We start from the raw sequence: 22,268 nt of genomic DNA on the forward strand, positions 1-22,268 counted from the left end.
CGGTCGGCCGCCCGCGCGAGCTCGACGGCGCGCTTATCTTCGAATCTCCGCTGCAAGGTCGGGCTGTCGAGCGCGTTGTTCGGCAAGTTCCTCCCCGCCGACGTCATCAGGTTCCGCTGTTCCCTGGCGAGGGCTCGTGTCTGTGGTCCTGCCGGTGGCGACGGTGGCACGACGAAGCCGGCGTTGGAGACGTGCCAGCCGTGCGGCAGTTTGTATTGTGCTGGCATGGGGATGCGCTGATACACCCGTCGAGGCTGAGCTGCAACGAGCAGAGCACGCCGCCGCCGCTGCCGCCAACCTCGTCGTTGTGCCACATCGTCGGTGGGTGCGTGGGAGGTTTTGCCCGGCGATTGCGACGGCGACGGCTAGGGTTGGAAGGCGGGGAAGAAGAGAAGTGCGCGCCGAGGTGGTTTTAAGGGAGGTGGGTGACGCACATTGAAGGTGCGTGGGTAAGGTAGGTGGACGCCGCATGGCCAGTCGCCGCCCTCATCGCCGCTTGGGTTTCCGCGCGGGAGGCCATTAACGGCGACAACCAACTTTCCCGCGTCGTATCCGATGCGAACCGTCGCATCCTCTCGCTGACAAGGAGCCCCCACCTACGAAAACCGTTGTGCCGTGAGGGGCCGGCTAGGGTTGCCGATGCTTCTATTAGGTTCGAAAAAGCGCCGGCGCCTATTTAAAGCGCGCTGGTGTGAGTCTATTTTCGCTGCCGCTCCCAGAACGCTATCGGGGCCGGTGGAGCTCTAAGGAGGGTTTTGGAATACACGGGTGGAAGTGGTCAGGTGAACTATTTGGGGATGCGACTGGAGCAAAACCTTCCCATTCGACCCTAAATCCTCAAAACCCTAAACCATAGCCTCTTCTCCCCATCCCTATGGCGCCGCCGTCGCAGCAGCTGGTGCTCGCGGCTTCCTCTGCCGACGCCGGCGTGGCCGCGTGGGATCTCCGCACGGGCGCCGAGGCTATCCGCCACCGGCCCTGCTCTTCCCGGCCACGTGCCATCACCGCCGTCGCCGACCGTTTCCTCGCTGCCGCTCAAGCTCCCGCCGGCAACTCCGCCCCCATCCACTACTACCACTGGGACAAGGTAAGCGCCCTTTTGCAAAACTGACCTTGCTTACTGAAACTCCAAACCTAGCCTGAGCTTGTGTTCTTGGTTCCAACTGCAGCCCCAGGTGGCCGTGAAGAGCTTCCCCGCAGAGCCAATCCGCGTGCTCATTGCTGATCCGGAGGGGAACTATCTCATCGGCGGCGGTATTTCCGGTGACATTTTCTTTTGGGAGGTGAGGGAATTATGGTTTCTAGGTTCTGTGGTGAAACAGTTAACGGTGAAAAGTTGATCCAGCTTACACCTGTTATTTTCTCTTGTTTTGTGTAGGTGGCAAGTGGAGAGCTGCTTGTCCAATGGCATGCTCACTATCGTGACGTTAGGTGTCTAGCCCTCTATGACTTGTTACTTGTCTCAGGGTCTGAAGATGGGAGCATCAAAGTTTGGGATCTTCTCACGTATGTGTTTTGTTGAGACTAAAGTTGAGGGAACTATTTGTAGCACATTGTTTAATCGGGTGTTGATTGCAGGATGCTTGATGAACAATCAAGGTTGGAGGCGAAGACTCCATACCTGTACAACTTTAATCAACACGCACTTCCTGTAACTGATGTTGCTTGTTTTCATGGAGCAATTGCTGTGTCATCTTCCGAGGACCGCACGTGTAAAGTGCGTATTCAATTTGCTTTTTTTAGTTGTAGCCTAATTATGGACTCAATGCTTGTATTTGTTTTTCTTTCCCCAGATATGGAGTCTATCTGAGGGCAGAATGCTAAGAAGTATTTCATTTCCTGCCATCATTGATTCTGTTGAAGTAGACCCAAGAAGTCATATTTTCTATGCTGGTGGCAGAGATGGAAAGATATATGTTACTGCTATGGGAGTTGACCCCTCTCAGGGCCGTGACGATTCATCTATTCTCGGGGCTTTGGATGACCACAGGTTTGCTTACTGTCCTAGTCTTATTTTACCAGTCTCTCTTTTATAATGTGATGTAAATAGCTCTATTATGCAGACTAGAATTTCTCTTATGTCTTCTGAGAGTACACAGGTTAGAATTTTGTCTTGTATGCTTGAGCTGTAACTTGGCTGTAGAAATCTGAACTTGCTGTTTCAAACTCGGTCTATTAGCTTCTTTTCTTTTCTTGCTGTATCTTGTTTGATTTTTTAAATTATCTTATAAATTTATAGCCTAGTATTGTTGAAGTCAATTGGTATGCCTAGTAACCAAGGTTCAAAAAAGCGCTAGGCGCTAAGCGAGCGGTGAGGCACTGCTTAGAGGAACTGTTGCTTAAGCGAGCTTAAGCGCGACTTAAGCGCTCAGGCTAAAATTGTACGAACATGAAACAATATGAAACAGGAAGTCAAAATGGGCACATATAACCCTATAATATGCTGTAAATTTTTATCTTAAGCATGTAATGCTACATTTCTGAGAAACAAGAGGATTAATACCTTGGTTAGCCTCGGTTTTGCTCCAATTTTCTTATAGAGGCAAGCAGCTAAGCAAACAATGTAACAAACACAAATAAGCATCTAAGCAAACAATGGAACAAACACAAACAAGCAGCTAAGCAGTACTGGAGTAGCAAGCAGCTAAGCAAGACCTAATCAAATTAACATAGCATCAATGCGTCGAGCAAGGAGCAGAGCAACACAGGCAACACACGAACACTCGCATAGAGGAGATTCTAGCACAAAATATGACCAGATTCCCTGTCTCACTTAATCGAACGCTTAGGCCAAAAGCGAAGCGGAAGGCAACCGCTCAGCGCTTAAGCGCGCTTAAGCGTACCTAGGCGTACGCTTTTTGAACCATGCTAGTAACGTTGACACCTCTACTAGACATGAACTAGCCCTGACAAAATGCATCATCTAAAATATACTCATCCAACTCACTTACGAAAACGTCAACACCAATATAACTGGTAAAAGTGAGGTCCATGAACGCAAAGTGTAAACGGAAGTACTTGAATGGTCTCTTGTTCACAGAGATTATGTCCTGTGAGCTTGTATAAGACTGCTGGTCCTGTGCTGCTCTTGGGCACTGGTATAGGCACCCAGGAGCAGTAAAGAAATATGATAACTGTCATTCACTTCCAATCGATTACTATTGGTACTTTTTCGTGATTTTTTATTTATTATTTCATTGAGCTAATACTTCATGACTCATATAGAAGTCTACTTTGCCCTTTAAATGGAGATATGTACTTTGATTAGCTGCATAAGTTAAGATGTTAACAACTAACTCTACTGTTAGTTTGAGTCGCTTCAATTCAAATCTCCTGTTATTTGTGTTGCAAGACTTCTTACTTGATCCTGGTGATTTGTGTTACTTGTTCAGCAAGGCCGTAACGAGCTTAGCATCAAGCACTGATGGGCTTCTGCTAGTCTCTGGATCGGAGGATGGCCATGTTCGGGTTTGGGATACCAGAAGTCAGCAAGTAACCCGGAAATTCAAACACTCCCAAGGTTCATAGTTTATTTTCCGCACTCGATCCTTTTCTCTTCAAACTTGTTTGACATGTATTCTTCATTATCATGGACTATGGAGTTTATATTTTATCTACTTTTTTTTTCTTGAGAGAGAGAACTTGATATTTACTTGTGGTTGTGACTGTAAAGTAGAAACACTCCTATGTGAAAAGCAAACGAGATCCCCCGCAAAAAAAGGAAACAAAATGATATTTGATGTTGGCACCTTGCATAGATTGACACGAGTATAGTTTGTTGCCTTTCTTATTTTTCAGTGTGCTTCATTTGTATGAACAATTAGGTCTTGCCCTAGGATACTTTACCTAAAGTAAAATGTATCAGTCCATCCTACAATATGACTTGCTATGTCGATTCAGAAGCTCAAACAACTTTTTCGTAAGTTTTCTTTACTGAAGAGAAACGATTGTAGCTGTATGAAGTTATAATTAAAAAAAGGCCCCATGGACAGCAGATGTAAGCATTTTTGGGTTTTAATCAAACCTTAGTTTTGCTTGAGACTCACCAGTCACCATGGAGAACTTGAGCATCTTAAATTTAAGGTACTCCCTCTGTTCCAAAATGTAACGTGCCCTTAAATTTTGCAGGTCAACAAGTTATTACTTTGACTATGGTTTGCACTTATAATATATGCACAAAAATACTATAAGTATATATGAAATGAAAGAATTTGCAAGACAAATGCAACGATACCATTTGTACATTCTGAAGCTATATAATTTGGTGGTATATATTAGTGGGACGGAGTGAGTGGTTATTAAAAGATATAAGGGCAAATTTGTATTTTGGTACTTTGTATTGTAGTGTGATGTCGCTTTTTCTAAGTGAAACAATGCGACTTTGTCAATGGCAAATAAGAAAATTGTACGTGCCACTTTGGTGTTCAATTCTGATTTGTTTAATACTTCGTAATTCATGCTGGATAACACATCATTCTATGCCCTCAGTCCTCAGCAGCCTACCAAACCATTGAATGTTTGTTGTGCACATTGCAGCTGGCCACCACAACAGATTGTGGTGTACCAGTGACCCACAGCTACTAAAAGTACCAACTTTATCCAGATTCTGTAGCATGGACCATGTAAACTGACTGACAAGATTTGTACGTGGAGAACATTTGTGTCTATAATTAATATCCTCACCATCTGATAAGTAAAACCCACAAAATGAGGAAAGGAGTGACTGATCAATAACATCAGGGGGGTAACAGCCGGCTAATTGTGTACATGATTTTGCGATCCCTAGAGTGGCAGACACCGTTGAGGTAACATTTGTGTGTACAATTAATATCCTGACCATGTATAATGAGTAACAAACTCCAAAAGGAGGAAAGCAGTAAGCAATCACCAGATTGGCAGACACCATTGAGTCATTTGAACTGATTGTTTGCCTTGACAACTCAACTGATACAGATGCACGTGATTAGCCCCAAAAGAGTGATATACATCTTATTTGAACTGATTGTTTGCCTTGACAACTCAACTGATACAGATGCACGTAAGTAGCCCCAAAAGAGTGATAATTTTTTTATTTGAACTGATTGTTTGCCTTAACAACTCACCATATTATCGGACCATTCATCTATGTATTTTGTTTCTGAACCATGTCAAAGGAAATAGTCTTTTTGAGGTTTTGATAAAAATCTTGTATAACAGGTCCAGTAACAAATGTTCTCATAGTAACACCCAAAAGAGTGAATTTACCACCTCTACAATCATTGCGTAAAGTGTGCGCAGCAAATGGCGAAGTTGAACCACGAGCTGTAATTCTGCCCCACCCTGAAAACGATGTTCACATTGCTGGAAATCTCAGCTCTAACCTTCTAGAGCACCTCTTGGATGCAACTCAGGTCAGCTGATCTTGTATTTCCTTACATTTGGTGCAAAAATTGATTGTTAACCTTTCGTTTCCATGTTTCTTTCTGTTGTGTCTTATTTGTCATACTTTGATCCAGCAGCATGGCAGTTCTAGGTTATTTGATTCTGGGGCGAGCACTCCCAATGGGGCACCTAATGAACAGGGGGAAGAATGGAGAAGTAAATACCTGGAATTGCAGGATCTTTTTGTGCATGAGGTTCTTGGTCAGATGCCATCTTCAATGGACATATGATACCTCAAGACTGGATATTACAGATTATTACCGTAAGTTAGGTGAGAACTGCCTAATATTTCTCTTCTGTTGTTCAATTAATAGTGGGGAATGAGGAAAGAAAGTAATTATTTATCAGCGGTCATCTTGTGAGCTCAAAACAGATCAGATGGTAATATGCCTTCAACATTTGTAGATTTATGTAGCTGAAGAAAATTCTTGCTGGTGAAACTCATTGGTTATTTTTTTTTGCCAGAATCAAAACATCTGAATATGTTCTGCTCTTATTTGGTGTCCCTGGCAGTTTATGTTTTTGGATCATTGCGCAGGATGCTTGTCTGCATATGTTTTCTGCTGTTATTTGTTGTCCCTGCCAATTTATGTTTTTGGATCATTGTGCAGGATGCCTGTGGTGAAATTGTGTCGCCAACAAATGAGCTGGTATTCAACTATAAAGCCTGGGAACTCTGCGGATGCAGAAGATGAGTTCTTAGAAACAATGAAGATCATACCTCTTGATGTGCTGACAGGTGAACTGAAAGGATGAGTTTTTTGAAACAACGAAGTAGTTATATCAATTGACATGTGGAAGAGTAATACTAGAAATGGAAAGATATTTAAATGGAACAAAATGATTGGTAGTAGATGGGACATCTGAAACTGTGATTATACTGAGTAATCAGAAGTGAAGATTTTTGCTTAAAATATGGTACTGCGTTAGTGAATGGATTTCCTTTACCCGTTTATGAAGCAATATATGACAAGTAAAATGTCTGGCTCGGTATCATGTTTGTTCGGCTTGGTTTTCTAGGTATGGTTGCAGCTTGCAAGTCTTGAGCTGCTTTGAGACTAGCTCCCTACAGAATGGTTTGGCACCTGACCAAATAAATGTGCTACTACTGTTTGAAATCCGATGACGAGTAGTGTTAGGCCAGACTGAAATTACGTGCAATCCACACTCAACGTCTGCTCGTTGTTTGAGACCCGCTTGCGGTATCTCTGTCTGCCTCGTTGGTCCCGAATCACCCATTCATAGCACATGATCCCCCACTGGCGCGCCCGCGCCTCTGATAGGATTAGAACCTATCGACAGATGAACATTGGGTTTAGACAATTTGCAGCTACAGTTGTATGTTTTTTGGGAATCTTTTAAGACTTCAATTTCTGTCAAAAAAAAGTAGGAGCCTTGAACCATATAAACAAGTGGCGTCTAGGTTTATACCACGAGGGAAAATATGAAGCTAGAACCCTTGAACAACTATAAATCACCTTAAAATCTGGAAACGAGCTTTCTTTCTATCACGTACTCTAGTTCTACTGTCGCACGTGAAATGGGTGAACGAGATTGTTTTGCCCCTCTCAGAGCCCTTGCATGCCCGGTTAGTATTTGAACATTTATAGGAGAAATGTATAACCTATTTATAATCTTTATTGGTCATAATTGCTAATTGTTGGTTTTCGTTGTGTTCTAGGTTTTGCAGGTGGTTTCCATCTTCAAGTTTGACATAAAAGTGGAGGACAAATGGCAGTTTTATTTCCGAAAATTGAATTTCATGTCCTCAGAATGGTCTCAAATAAAGAATACATAAACATGAAAATTGTCGATATGAAAACGTTGCCTCCTTAGAGCTACCTGAGATACACTTGGCTGGACACTTCCCCCCGTCTCCTCTCTCAGCCTGCTACAGTAGCCAGAGGCAAATCCGTGAGATCCGGCCTGATCCCGAGCCCCTCCGACGGTGATGCCGGCCGGAGGTGAGGCGCTGGAGTAGTTTCCTAGGATAGGAGTAGTTTCCCGACGGTTTGCTGGTTAGGTTTAGAGTGGAAGCTCTGGTTTCGCGGCCAGATCCAGAACGGGCCGAGTGCTGGCGTCGTCCCTCTATGCTCCGGCGGCCGGAGTTCAGGGAGCCTCCTTCTCGACCGATCTCTGTAATAAGGCCATCGTCATCTCCCTCGAGCTCCTCATGGCGCCTCTTCTTCCGCTCCTGGCCGGCCTTGGTGGTGAGGGGGGTTGGTCGGAGTCGTCGTCAAGGGCTTGATCTGGAGGTGACAGGGGCTGAGTGCCTCTCTGGTGCTCCGGCACGGCACCAGGCGGCCCGTCGCTGGCGGCCTCCCTCCAAATCCATGGGGGATCTTGGACTGGAGCTCGTCGACGGTTGCGCTCTTTGATAAGGCGCCTAGGAGTCAGCAGCTGATGAGAAGGTTGCCTCCTTGGCCGGCCATGGTGGCGGGGGAGGTGGGCGCGGAGGCGGACTGCTTGGTTTCTTCCGGCCTGACCGGCCGTGGAGGCGAGGGGGCGGGAGGTGCCATGCAGCCGTGCTTCTCCATCTAGCTGATGACGCAGTACTCGTCGCGGCTGACTCTCTCTCTCTCTCGCTTGCTCAAGCCCCATGGTGGTGGCTTGGTTGCGGGAGTTGATTGATGTCGGCGACGACTTCGAAGAGGAGCTCCTCTCCGATGCTTTTTGGCGTCGGACTGAATGATAGTAGGGCTGTCGCTCCGCCGCTGCTCTGCTCCGGCCAACGGTGTTTCTCCTGTGCTTTGTCTCCAAGTGGTTTGTCCCCGGAGATGATGGCGCAGTCCGTCGTCCGAGCTCGATCTGGAGGAGGAAGATGGAGGACTTGATCGCGTTTTTCTTTTTCTTTTAGGGTCCTCTCTGCTTATTTCCTAGACCCCTATCACCCTATGTAATTCTTTGTATCTCTTAGGGTCTCCTTGTACTCCAGTTATTTATAGCAGCTTTGTCGGGTTTCCACCCGAAGGAATTTCAAAAAAAAAAGAGCTACCTGAGATGTTGCCTTGTTAATTATTGAGGGGTATTTGTTTAAATGGTACCACAAAATCACCAAGGGCCTGCTTGGATGGCGTTTTTTTTTTTTTTGAGAAACACAGTACAAACGCAGACGCTCATATACACGCGTATACACTCATCCCTATGATCGCACACACGCACACCCTACCCCTATGAGTACCTCCGGAAGACTGAGCCGGCGGATTGGATCTTGAAATTGACGAAGTCACCACAGGCGCCTCGCTGTCGACGGGAACGTCGCCTCCCACTGAATGAATATTCCGCCTTTATGAGACACACAGATGTCAAACCTGGGGTTTGAACTCTGGTGGGCTGGAGATACAACCATCCTCCTAGCCACCCAACCTCGGGTTGGTTCTCAACTTGGATGACGTTTTGATTACCATCCAGGGCGAGGTTTTCTCTTCCATGCCCGAAATTTAGTGTGGCCTGACCAGGTCCGTAAATATTACACCGTTTTATACTAAAATACGGGGAACCAAACGGGGCCCAAGTGGTTTTTCTAGAATATATTAGAGGCCATCATAGGTGCAATCGAGTTTCCAACCTATGAATGCTCAAGAAAGTGTGTTTATATTGCTGCTGTATCTTAAGATAGACCACATCACCAACATTGGATACCCTTTCAGATCTATGCTTGTCTACATAGTGTTTCATTCTTTCATGTGCTCTTGTCAGATTGTCTTTGGTGAGCCGAGGAATGTTTTCATTTGCTGATTTGTTGAATCACTTTTGGCGGAAGGCTCTACCAGCAAATTTATTTTAACTATTGGACGGGGAGGAAATCCCTATAAAGCTTGAAATGATGTCATATTGACTATTGAGTGATGTGTTGAATGGTGGCGCTTAGCTATTAGAAGAGGAGTTTGATAGGTGGCACTTAGCTAGGTTGTTCTGCTCCAAGAGCTTTGGCTTTCCGGAGCCAAACCCACTCTAGGGGAGTAGGCTTACCTGCGGGGAGCTATCCACCCCATGTGTTGACAACATTAACCTACCGTTTCAGGCGTTTTTTTTTAAGACAAGCAAAAGAGCCTTAATTAATTAAATAAGGAGAAGTTTTAGGTAACAAGTTTAAGTACAAACCAGCCACCTCCACACAAAATCCTACTTTCCCGAAATTAAGTGACCCAAATGCTTAGCCGCAGCAACCACCCAAGTCCGCGCTTCCATCTTGATTTCGTCCAAGATGGTCGTGGGCATCGTGCTCACATTCTTGAAAGTTCTTGCTCTTCTCTCATTTCAAAGCTCCCACGAGACTAGCATGAGGAGGGAAGCCAAAGCCATTTCAGGCGTTGTATGAGCCATCCGGTTCCTTCTTCTATTTTTTTGACAAAAAACATATATTAATATCACAGAGATACCAATTACACCCAGCCTCTGCAACAATGACTGCCCTAGCCGTATTACGGATGCACACAATCCAAAAAAGAAAGAAGAATTTAAAAAAAAATCCCGCTACAACGATCTAATCCTTGAAAACAGCAATACTAACACCACCAAGACAACACCAGAAGTTCAGCTTCTCCAAAACGACGGCTCCAAAAAGGTAACAATGCACAAACGCTGTCGTCATCCGATCATAGATCTTAGGTTTTCACCTGAAGAAATCCTCACTCTCAAAATAATGCCTTCAACAAGGACATTGTCAGGCACAACCAATTAAGGCCAGACCTTGGATTTTCACCCTGAAAGGTAAGCGTTTGAACTTCTCCTACCGTCACCCCCACTCATGCCGCTGCTCCAAATCACAGATCACCAAGCCAAATCCTCCTCGGCACCAAGACTCGAGTCACCGTTGCAAGACCTAAGATCTCGGCTTCCATGTCATTCTCCGCCAGCACCACGAAACGAGAACGTGTTCCATGATAATAACCGCCAGCAGAGATTTGAATCGCTCCCTCTGAAACCAAACGGCCAGAGAAAAACACGAGTACGCACGACCGAATTCCACCCAATCTCCAGGCTTGGTTCGCCCAATGGAGCGCCGGCTGAGCCTTCCGGAACACGACTCATCCGCTAGATCGATGAGGACAAGGCTCCTTCTTCTATATATTCAATAAACTTGGGTTAGACCACCATTCAGCCATAGGAAGCCCATTTACTTGGTCGTGCAAATGCCATGCATCTCAAATAATTCTCCAAGCATTGATGCATTTGTCTATCCATCAGTTAGGAGGTGCTGAAATGTAATTTAACTCTATTGACTTTAAGAGATTTTGACACAGATACCATCATTTTAACACGGTTGTGTAGTGTGATTTTTTTTTTTTTGAGGGGGGTGCGCTATTTGTCGATCGGCACTATTATTGCTTTGCCACTGCGAAATACTTCAAAATTACAACAACACAGACGGTAATGTCCGGCGTAGACAACTTATTATCACCTAGGCTGGATGCCGCCTCTCGCCCTCAGCCTCTCCCTGGCAAAATCGCCGGAGACAGGTGTTCGCCGATTCCGTGCCGCCACAAAGCCCTGTGACTCGTGACCGTGAGCCTTCGCTGTCGGGTCAGGTTTGGTGGCAGCGCCTTGCTGCTGCTGCTGCGACCCATCATCGTTGGCTGCTTCGTCAGAAGCCTCCTCAACCGAGCTGCTCCAGCCGAATTCCATCATGCGCTGCTGGTAGCATTTCATCGCCACCACCAGCATGAACACTGCACAATAATGCCAAATGTATTACAGTTACTAGCATTTTGTCAAGGATGGCATGCGCTGCACGGGTAGAAGAGGTTAATTAGTTACCAGCCCAGACACGAGCCACTGTGGACGAGACGTTCCAGACGAGGGTGAAGACGGCTGCCACCACCGCCTTCTTGTGGGAGCAAGACTCCCATGCATCCCTGAACCTCTCCAGCCAAAATTTGCCTGCCGTGCGTGCAAATCAGTTCAGTTAGCAAATTGTGCAACAACGATTGAAAATAATTCCTAAATCATCTCCTTAATTTCATCAGCTGATTCTGTATCTCTTTATTTCTTTCTCTCTTTCCTTTGAGAGTGGCCTAGGCAACATGGGCTTATGGTCGACTTGTTTTTCTTAGTCAGACTCAGAGGTGACATGATCTTTCAACTAATTGCTGTTCGCCCACAGTGTTTTGTTGTCGGGTTGGTTAATGGTGTCTTACTTTTTTCTTTTGGACAACAGAGAGAATTGGCAACCATGATTAGGCATAAGTAACGTTGGGTCCATGTTTTTAAGTAACCTAATCGATGTCATTTGGACAAAAGATGGAGGGAGTAGTCATGATATATGTTTCTTCTTGTCCCTCTGAATGAACATTTCATTTGGGCACACCTATGTTTGGACAGCGACAAGCTATCTATACTCCACCTTCACTAATTAGTGAAGTCATTGGACTTGATGATTCTGATAGTCTCGTTAAACTACCTGTGATGCAACATTCATCATCACAATCAGCTTTATCACATGATTGCTGCTTCCACTTTGTTATGGCTAAAGAAGTGGTAGAACAACAACATCACTTATAACATCTACAATATTCTCTATGGTTGTTTGATGAGAAGCAGATATAATGAGCATATCAAACGAATCATGAACCTAATATCTTGAAGAATGTCAGCTAGTAATATTATTGATGTATTATTGTTAAGAGGGATGGTGAACAAACAGAAGGCCCCTCGGAATGGAGTGGGGATTGTATCTAGAGATGCTAAACGGAGGGTCGGGATTCGATCTACTAATCCACAATTAGTGGCTAACTAATAATAAGTTACTGTTCAATCCAATTCAGAAGAGAAGGCAAAGCTACTATAGCCGAAACAGCGGTAAAGTGCAAGAGTAGGTTCAAAAGCTGACACAACCAAATTTATTTTAATTACCCATAACATGCGGCATACTTTTTTATCACTGAATTAATCCTTGACGACACCAATGATGAGACTAATGTTGGCCGTTAGTGAGATTCGTTTCACTTTCCCATCAAAAAGAAAAGGAAACAAGGTGTGGGTCACCTGGTACAGCAATTTCATATCCTTTTAGCTTGAGCCATCGCAACAACAACAATCAAGCCTATATTGACCACCTTGCACGTGCAAAAGGTAGCAGCTAGCAGGAATAACCGTCCATGCTCCCTCACCGACGCAAAAGTTACCTATGGTTATATACTTTACTTACTTTTCCTCCAAAGAGGAAAGTTACCAAATTATCATCTAATAAAGTTACTGGATGATTATTACTTTCTACATCTTCCACAACAGCTATATAGTACCGCTGGCTCTGGCTAGCCTCTTAATTATTTACTGGCTAATGTATGCTTTGTTACTGGATAAACAGAAGTCGCTCGTTTAATATGTTTTACCGCCAGTAACATAGCCTGTGTCTAAGTACACCCTGTTCTTGGTTTATTACTACTGCAGTAACTAATGTACGGGCTGAGGAGTGCAAATTAACTAGTAGTCGGTTTTCCTTGAAATAATTAAAAGCAAGGTTTTGAACTGCAAATTAACTAGTAGTCGGCTCCTGGGTGCATATGCTCTCTTTAGTTTGAACTGTAACTTTGATACATTTTGAAATGTTAAAAATTCCAAACGAAAAATTCACGTGTACATCTTAACATGCTAAATACGCACAAAGTCTTTCCATGAAAAATCAACTTGTAGTTTGAGCTGTGTAAAAAAGACAAAATTTAGTGCTAAAAATAAGGCATTTTGTGAGACTTGTTTTGTCTTTTTTACATCGATCACAAAAAATATCGGTTTTTCATGAAACTGCACGAACGCACATAGATTGTCGAGATGTACATGCAAAAAAATTTGTTAATTTTTTTTTGATAATTAAAAATATGTTTTTTGGGTGGAGGGAGCATATGCACCCAAGAGCTGAATTGAATTTCCGCGCTCGGCTTCACCTATTATCCATAACAAACAGTTCTTATCTGGCTTTAGTAGAGACCATAACTCACAAGCCAAACTAAGCGCAAAGGGAGTAGTCTCAAAGAGAAGGGAGTACTCACTGCAACAAAGACATATACTGGCGTTGCAGGGAATCTGAACCGTGATACTAGTACCCAAATGTACCTGTCTTAATATAATCCTTCTGTCCTGCTCAGCTATTTACCTTGGTCATTAATTTTACATAGTCCCTCTACCTAGCACATGCTCCTGTGGGCTGTGGCTTTGGGGACCAGTAAAGTAGTGTACCAATGTTGGATGGGAGAAAACTTGGATCCAACAACCACAAATCTTGTAAAACACAAAGCAGCTATCCCTATGAACGAAACTAAGGTATCCAAAAACTTGCAAAATGGTGTCTGCGATAAGATAAGCGGGCCCACCCACGGAGGAAATCCAGTGGCGTCTATTTATCGTCCACTGAGGTGCAGGTGATGTTGATCATGTGTAGTTGTATCTATGTTCTTTGGGTGTGTCTGACTAGATCGATTTGTGATCTCTGTCAGAATCTGGTAAATACTTCTGCCTTCTATAGAGCTAAGGTACTCCTAGGCCTACTCTAAAAAATAACATTTTGGGAAGAAAAGTGTAGGAGAGCTTTCATTTCACTTACCATATCTTGCGAGCTGCGTGGAGTAAGAAGAGCACACCTTTGGAATGATGAAGATGCCAAAGAACACTGCAGAACCACCCACAGATCACAGGTACAAAAAAGTCAGTAATAGCACTAGTTCATGCTTGTGGTCCTACATACAGAAACACATATACAGCCAAAGCTAGGCTGTATATCAGAGGTTGTCATTTGCATTTTCTACAATAAGAGATGTCCATACATGCATGCATCAATTATTCAGTTTCCTTTCAACCTATGAATGGTTTCAGTATTTGACCACTTCTGGGTGTGCTTGGTAAATTGAAGAAACAGAAGAGGCTCAAGAGAGAAGAAAGAATGTACATGATGGTGGTACTTACCCAGTTTGGCCAGGGTCCAGAGGGTGACAAAGTTGCCACACCGGGCCATTGCAAATAGCAGCAGTGCCAGCTGCAGGCACATGTGTCACTCTGTCAGTACAAATCTAGGGATGCATGCATGCATCTATGCCAGTGAAGACTAGCTGCTGGTACAGGAGGAGAGGCAGCTTCTTTTTTACCTTCATGGTTGTTGCTGGCTCACCGGAGAAGAGAGACCTGAGATTCAGGAGCACCTCATTGACGTAGGGCAGCACAAGCCTCAACAGCCAGATGGCATCCTCCTCCCCTACCAGGTGGTGGTACCTCCCACCAGTCCTCTCATCATCACACTCCACACTTTCACCTCTACATTTCAACACCAAGGTGGATAGTATTATGTTATTAAGCAGGAAATTATTGGATAGTTTATAAAGGTGGGTAGTTAATTTGGAGAAATTTGTTACCTGTTAAGTATGGACTTGGCAAGGAATCTTAGCCCAAGGTAGACTAGGCCTAGATATGAAACTGCTGTTATTGTGCTGTGAATTTAGAGATTTGAAGGGAATGTTAGATAAATTCACTTTTTTTTTTGTAGCTTCAGGGTAACAATACTGAACAGTGACTTACTTAAAATTTAGGTCTTTGGCATAGGAACAGGATATGAGCAAGAAAGTCCCAAATCCAAATACAAATGCAGACTTAGACACATCTCTCCACATTACTAAATCCACTGAAAAGAAAGGAACCAAAACACAACAAAAATCTTAGCAACTCCAATTCTTTAAACATGAAAGAAGCGGAAAAGCACCAAATTTACATTCCCACCGTCTCATAATATAAGATGTTATTATAATCAACATATGAGTATATTGGTTGTAACAACATCTTATATTATGGAACAAAGCGTAACTTTTAAAACCATAGATCACTAACCAATGTTCTGCATTCTTCCATTGCTTCTGCTAGGTGCTGATGGCCTTCCCTGAATTTCCTCATACTCTTCCACTTCAGGACCAACAGCAATGCATCAGTATAATAACCAAAGAAGAAGAGGACTAATAGGAATAGAGAAGGACCAACCGAGCAGGCAAAACGGAACTCACCAGGAGGAGTATTGACAGGCTCTTGCTTGGGGATCCGGCGACCAATTACTGGCGATGCTTCCTTCTCTGGAGAACACCAAGAAGAAAAATAACACAATTGAAGTAGCCTTAGCTTAGGAAATGCTGCATAAATGTTTCTGTTTAAAAAATACACACCAAAGTTACCAGGAGAAGTTCTTGCCGGCTCTGCATTCGCCTTGCGATGAATTACCACCGGAGTCGGTTTTTTATCCACTGCATTTTGGAATAACTGAGGAGGTCAGCAAAATAGAGTTAACATTCATCTGGATTTTTTTTTTCATCCGTGGAGGAGGAATTCACCTGGAGGAGGGGTGACGGGCTCTCGGATCATCGACCGGGAACCAACCGCTGCAGCAAGTTTCACCGGCTCTGAATTGTCCGCTCTCTCATCTTCGTCCGGCGCTGCCACCGGCTTATTATTACCTTCTACAGTTGAACAGATAACCATATCATCAGAAAAAACAGGAACAGCCGTGAAAGAATGAAAAATCTGAATTTGCTCTCACTTTTTGTCGGTGGCTCAAGATCTTCTTCATCCGCTGCAATATGACGACAAATCAAGATCCAAATTGGAAAACTGAATCTTTAAGAAACGAATCAGACATAGACAATCAGAGGGGAGTAATTCTTGCCTTGATGAAGAGATGTCGCCTGTACAGTTTCTTGGTCGTCAATGGCCATGTGATCTTGATCTAGAACCTCCTTCTCCTCCTCCTCTGCTTCCAGCTCTTCTTCCCATTCCTCCTCGTCTTCCTCTGCCTCCTCCCCAAAATTCTTGGGTTGCTGCAATGGCACCTCCACCACTAGCACCTCCTTCACCTCGGCCACCTTCTTCTCCGGCGTGGTGACCCTGGCCACCGCCCGCTTGGCCACCACTCCCGTCGCCGCCGCCACGTCGGAGCGTGACTTGCGCAGCTCGCCGATCGCCGTGACCGGCTCCGACGCCTTCCAGTTCCTCCTCTTCTTGGCCGCGGCGGCGGTCCCCGCGCCCGCGCCCGCGCCGCTGCCGCCACCACCACCATCGCTCTGATTCCGCCGCAGGCGGCTGTACACCCGCATGCCCTCCTCATCGGCGTCGTCGCCGCCCTCGCTGAAGACCTTGACGCCACCCTTCACCTCGTCCATCTTCATCCGCGTCTCCCACACCGACGCCGCCGCAGCAGTCCTCCGCGGCACCGTGAGGCGTCTTCTCGTACTAGCTGCCGCGCCTCCCCCCTGTTGCTGCATCCTTGTAGATTAGTAGTTCGTCCACGCTCTGCAATGCTCTGGCGTCGTGTTTTGTGCTCTGCGACTGCGCTGGTTGCTTGCGTTTGGGGGCTCTGATCTGCCCTGCTCTGTTCGTGCGTGTTGTCCCCCTCAAATTCCCCCTCTTCCTCTGCTCCGCCTGGTTGCTCAGACTGCCTTGTGCTGCACTCTAGCTCAGACTGACGGTCACCTGGACCTGGGTGGTGCGAGAGAGAGAGCGAGTGAGCTACAAGGAAGAGAGCATTTGCAGGCTGCGCTGCTGCGAATCTGAGGTTGTGTTTCCCTTCTTTTTTTGAGGGGGTGCGGCAGGGACTGGAGCTTTTGGTATGGTGGGGTGAGTCGTGAGTGCCTCCACTCCTCTGCTCTGCTCTGGGAGCTGATGGGGGGCAAGTGTCTCCTTCGGGATCTTGGCCTGCCTTGGTTGGTGAGGACTCGGGTCTCAAGAGAGAGAGAGAAAGAGAAGTGAGCCGACGAGAAACTGGTGGTGGTGGCGAATCAGTTGCATTTGTTTCCGTGCGCGTCCCATTGCTCTTTCCCACGGACGTGACCTCCTGTGGTGGCATGGCGGCAGATTGATGCCCATGTACTGGTTAAAAAACGGATGCTCATGTGAAGAACCATTTCGAACCTCTGCTGCTTTTACTCTTTCTTGTTGCAACTTGTTTTTGCAAAACCTTTGCTCTGGCTAAAGGCATATTTGGTTTGAGTCATATAGGAATTGAAAGAACATGAATGCACTTCTTTTAAAGAATGGAATCAAACCTGATATTTAATTTTGATCTACGGTGCATATGCTCCTGCTACAACAAAATAAACCTTTTGAAATTTTTAAAATAATTTGAACAAAATTTTCGCTTGAACTGTCAGTATTCTATGTATGCATGCCAAGTTTTTGCGGAAAATCGACATTTTTTTAATCCCGTGCAAAAAAAAAGATAACAAAATGTTTTCGTGGAGAGCTTTTTTTAGTACCGAAATTTGTCTTATTTACACATAACACAAAACTTATATTTTTTTACCGTTTGAAAAAAATCAATGCGTGTGCGATAGTTTCTATGAGAGTTTTTGAACATTTTGAAATACGTTCAGGAGCATATGCTCCTGGGAGCCAAATCACCGTGTCCCAAACAAATACTCTTTATAGGAAAAACTTAAAGAACGGAGTCCTCCGAAATTCCTATGAAATTCTCTTCAACAAAGAGGCCCTGTATTCTTTCAATAAACATAGAAGGAGGTTTACTTTTGGGCCGGAAAGAAAAAAGGAAAAAAGGCTTCTTATATGGTAATGAAAAAGAGTCTGTAGATTAAAGAGTAAAAGAGTCTGTAGAATGCAAAATATTAGTTTTTTGTATAGTGGTGGTGCAAACTTGACAGTTGACACTCAAAATGGTTTATGCTAACAAATTGCTAAGGCAAAATACATAAGAAATAAAACCGTGGCAAATGTGAAAGCTAAAGCTAGTGACTCTCCTTGTTGGAAGGCTTTGCTGACAGTGCAAGATACTTATTTTTTGGAAGAGAAGTGTTCTTGCATAAAAGAAATATTGTGAGGTTTTTGTTAGACCCTACTTCTTTATTTTAAGTATATCCAAGCTTGTTTGACATTGGCCGGTTTCGGGAATATATCTTTGCTTCTGTGGTGAGTGTTGATTTGCAGGTTCCTTTTCGGAGAAGGTTGAATCCAGAGTTGTTGTTGCGATGTAATAATATAAAAAAATATGGTATTCAATTCAAATGCATATTTCTCCAGTGTCGGATGGTGTCATTAGGTCTCTGACGGCTTAAGCTTTTCTCGACCAAGTATGTGTACCAATTCCTGGAAACAAATGTATCTAGAGCTACACACAAAGTATCTGGAAAGCTAGGCATCCTTTGAAAACTTAAAACATATGGCTTTATCAAGAGCTATGTTGACGAGGGAAAAAAATGAGGAAACAAAATTGGCATGGATGTCTAAGTTGTCGTTTTAGTAGTAACTAGTAAGATTGCACGTGCAATGCACGTCTGAACTAATGAATAGTCAAACATATTGGGAACATTAAATTTCATATTGTTGCATCTTATGAAATAACTTAGCTCTTTTGTCAAATACCGAAAGTATACATTATAATCATTAATAATATATCCTTAATTACATAGTTCAAATACATTTTGTCATACACCAAATGATAAACAGCTGAAAATATCCTACACTTCCAAGTTGTTAACCTCTCAATTAATGCCATTAAAGTCAGTTCCGACCATGTTTTGCGACCTATTGTGTGTTTCTAGCCAAGATTGCTGCTTGAGAGTTCTGGTAGCAACCTTTCTAAAATTTAGCGAAAATTGTTTTAACAAATTCCATCATCTATTCTAGCATCCAAGTGGGTAGCTTCTTTATGTTTCTTATTGATCTGCTAAGAACAGAACCATCGTAGCAGGGTATCCAACTTTATACATAACAAGCAAGCAACCACATCAGATATCACAATAATTTTTTGCGTTCATCTTTTTGGAGAGGGTATTCACATCTAGAGCACAGAAAAAATTACCTCATGCACATAGGATCTACGCAACTCTCACACTAAATAAAATACCTATACTGTAACATTCTAGGGTTTGATTTATCAGCACAGATCTACCACAATACATCACATGAAAGCAATTTTATGTGGTCAAGCTTTTGTATTGGAGCACCCGGGATTTTGAATCATTGAATTTGGACTATCGAGGAATATACAAAATTTCAAAACCTACATGCCTAATTACTGGAGGAATTTCCAGATTTAATTCTTAATAGAAATGGTCTGGGGTGTGGGGTGTGGGGTTGTGGCCCAGATCTCAGCGGGTGAAGCCACGGGCCGGCCCCAAACCGCGCGGTCGCGCAGGACGTGCAAGATTCAAATCCGGCCGATGCGGCGGCCACGCTGGCTCGCGGGACTCGGGGACCTTGCATGCAGCCGTTGGATCTAATCCAACCGTGCATGCATCGTCGTCCTCAACGCGACGCCGGGGCAGTGCTGCTTACCCTAGGAAATGGCGAGGCTCAGTGTGCTCACCCTGGTGCACAGATGACAGCGAGGCGACACGCGTTGGATGCGGGGGAGCAGGGGCTTCCGAGCGGTGTTCGAAGGGGTCGGAACAACGGCGATTTTTCCGGCGACCATCGACGGTGGTGGAAACGTTGTTCGCAACGCCGAAAGCTACAGGTAACCCTGAGAAGAGAGAGTAGGTGCGTTAGAACGAGGGGAGACGGTGGCGTCTGGCGACGGCAACCTTCACCGGACCCGTGCGGTGTCGAGCTCGCGCACGAGCAACAGGGAGGAGAGGAGCTCCTCTCATCTCAGGAAGTGATCTGGTGGTGGATGGGGAGTTCTGTGGCGAAGGAGGAGGAACGGAGGGGGTCAGGCGCGTTATAAAGGGCGACGCCGGTGCACGGTGCACCGGGTCCGTGGCGAGGGAGAAGGGGCGGGCGACAGCGAGGGATTGGTCGTGCGGGGCAGCGTCGTTGCGCGTCTGAGAGGCGGTGACACGGCTTGGAAGCATGCGCGCTCCGGTCAGCGGAGAAGGGAGGGGAGACAAGACGGTGGCGGGGTTGTCTGCCAACCATTCGATAGAACAACGCGACGCGGCACCGTCGGTGGCGTGCAAGGGGGTGGCTAGGGTAGGGCTAGGCGCGCGTCTGCGAGGTGGGGGCAAGCTGCTCTCGTCCAGGAGGAGCGGCGAGGGTTACCAAAGAGGTGGGTGAGGTAGGCGACGTGGCCGTGGATGGGCCAGCGTGCTCGTCGGCCATTGGGGTGGCTGGGTGGTGTCAGAGGGAGAGGGGTGGAGTGGGGTTTTGATACGTCCAATTTGCATCACTATTTTGTATTATAATCTACTGTTATTTATTGATATATTTCATATTTAGACATGATACTTATGTTATTTTATCTATTTTTGCATGTTTGATGATTTTCACGAGATTTGCTGCCAGGCTGGAATTCTGCTGGAAAAGTGGTCATCTGGGTACCATACTTCGGAAGATCAGAAAATTCCAGAAAGTTTCACAAAGATCTTATTTTCCTGGATGAAGGAGATAGCCAGAAGGAGGACCTGAGGGGGGCCACCATTGGGCAATACAATGCCCAGGCGCGGGCCCTACCCTAGCCGCGCCTGGGGCATGTATGGCCACCCTGGCCCACATCTGACGCCGCCCTTTCACGTATATCATCCCCACGAAAACCAAAGATCGGGGGGCAGCTCGCAGAAATATTCCGCCGCTGCTACGAGGCGGAAAACACCAGAGAGAGAAAAGCTCTCCGGTAGATAGGAATCTGCCGGGGGAAATTCCCTCCCGGAGGGGGAAATCGTCGCCATCGCCACCGCCATCGAGCTGGATTTCATCATGATCATCATCCTCATCATCTCCACCATCAGCACCATCATCACCGCCGTCTCCACCTCGTCCCGCTGTAACTATTTGGGTTGTACCTCGCATATTTCGAAGGGGAAACTCTCCCGGTATTGATTACTTGTTGTATTTGATGCTATTGAGTGAAACCATCGGATTAAGGTTTATGTCCAGATTGTTATTCATCATTATATACCCACTGATCATGTTCCATATGTTGTCCCGTGATTAGTTCGTTTAGTTCTTAAGGACATGGGAGAAGTCTTGTGTTAGTAGTGGATCTATGTGAGTAATATGTATTGATATGATATTTAAGTTGTGGTGTTATTCTTCTAGTGGTATCATGTGAACGTCGACTACGTGATACTTCGCCTTTATGGACCTAGGGGAATGCATGGTGTATTTGGCTACTAATTGCGGGGTTGCCGGAGCGACGAAACCTGAACCCCCGTTAGGAAACCGTTGCATGAGGGAGCGTAGGATCTCAGAGTTTAAGGCTGTGGTTAGATTTTATCTTAATTACCTTCTTGTAGTTGCGGATGCTTGCAAGGGGTTTAATCACAAGTATGTATTATCCTAGTAAGGGTAGTGCATTAGCATAGGTTCACCCACACAACACTTACCATACCAATAGAGATTATTCACGGATGCGACGCGAAAGCACTTGATATAAAACATCCCGTGTGTCCTCATGAATGTTTGGTCGATATAAGTAGAACAACCGGCTTGTCCTTTGTGCTAAAAAGGATTGGGCCACTTGCTGCAATTATTATTGCCGCCTTTTATTTACTCGCATTTTATTTATTTGCAATATCAAATACCCCTAAAAACCCGTTTGCTAGTGTTTACAGAGAATCCTTCATTGAAACTACTCATCAACACCTTCTGCTCCTCATTGGATTCAAAACTCTTATTTATCGAAAGTACTACGATACACCCCCTATATTTTTGGGTCATCAAGACTATTTTCTGGCGCGTTGCCCAGGAGTGAAGCGTTATTGAAGAGCGGAATCGGTAAAGGTAATTTTACTGCAAGTGCTATTTTTCTGCTTGCTGATTTATTTCAGCGATGGAGTCTTCTTCTTTGGACTCCTTATTTGGGTTTGTTCCTACCGCTGCTATGTTAGTGGACAAATCACCGCAAGCTCAAGTTGATCCTTTTAAAATACCTATGAAAATTGTGGAACGTGTTATGAATAACTGCTATTCAGGAGATGGAACTGTCCATC

General features: G+C 45.0%; 2 protein-coding genes across 6 annotated transcripts; one reads left to right on the plus strand and one right to left on the minus strand.

Annotated features, from left to right (window-relative positions):
• The first annotated feature begins 782 nt into the window (after positions 1-782).
• Positions 783-6,380, plus strand: LOC127301010 (protein ROOT INITIATION DEFECTIVE 3). 2 transcript variants are annotated; one of them, XM_051331210.2, is made up of 9 exons: positions 783-1,087; positions 1,170-1,283; positions 1,379-1,506; positions 1,579-1,717; positions 1,794-1,990; positions 3,393-3,520; positions 5,197-5,390; positions 5,496-5,692; positions 6,033-6,380. In XM_051331210.2, exons 1-8 carry the CDS (start codon positions 875-877, stop codon positions 5,649-5,651), a joined length of 1,269 nt encoding a protein of 422 aa, XP_051187170.1. In that variant the 5' UTR covers positions 783-874; the 3' UTR covers positions 5,652-5,692; positions 6,033-6,380. The 2 variants fall into 2 exon arrangements, with proteins under 2 accessions (XP_051187170.1, XP_051187171.1); XM_051331211.2 differs by having other exon boundaries at positions 787-1,087; positions 5,499-5,692.
• Positions 6,381-10,622: 4,242 nt separating this feature from the next.
• Positions 10,623-17,109, minus strand: LOC127301011 (uncharacterized). 4 transcript variants are annotated; one of them, XM_051331217.2, is made up of 13 exons: positions 16,055-17,109; positions 15,929-15,961; positions 15,723-15,845; positions 15,567-15,635; positions 15,402-15,467; positions 15,232-15,303; positions 14,926-15,028; positions 14,763-14,837; positions 14,499-14,664; positions 14,320-14,389; positions 13,961-14,026; positions 11,182-11,304; positions 10,623-11,093 (listed from the first exon to the last, which is right to left on the minus strand). In XM_051331217.2, exons 1-13 carry the CDS (start codon positions 16,647-16,649, stop codon positions 10,822-10,824), a joined length of 1,833 nt encoding a protein of 610 aa, XP_051187177.1. In that variant the 5' UTR covers positions 16,650-17,109; the 3' UTR covers positions 10,623-10,821. The 4 variants fall into 4 exon arrangements, with proteins under 4 accessions (XP_051187177.1, XP_051187174.1, XP_051187176.1 ...); XM_051331214.2 differs by having other exon boundaries at positions 15,558-15,635; XM_051331216.2 differs by having other exon boundaries at positions 15,723-15,848; positions 16,055-17,108.
• Between the last annotated feature and the right edge of the window lie 5,159 nt (positions 17,110-22,268).

Source organism: Lolium perenne, chromosome 7, assembly GCF_019359855.2.
Source record: "Lolium perenne isolate Kyuss_39 chromosome 7, Kyuss_2.0, whole genome shotgun sequence".
Lineage (NCBI taxonomy): Eukaryota > Viridiplantae > Streptophyta > Magnoliopsida > Poales > Poaceae > Lolium > Lolium perenne.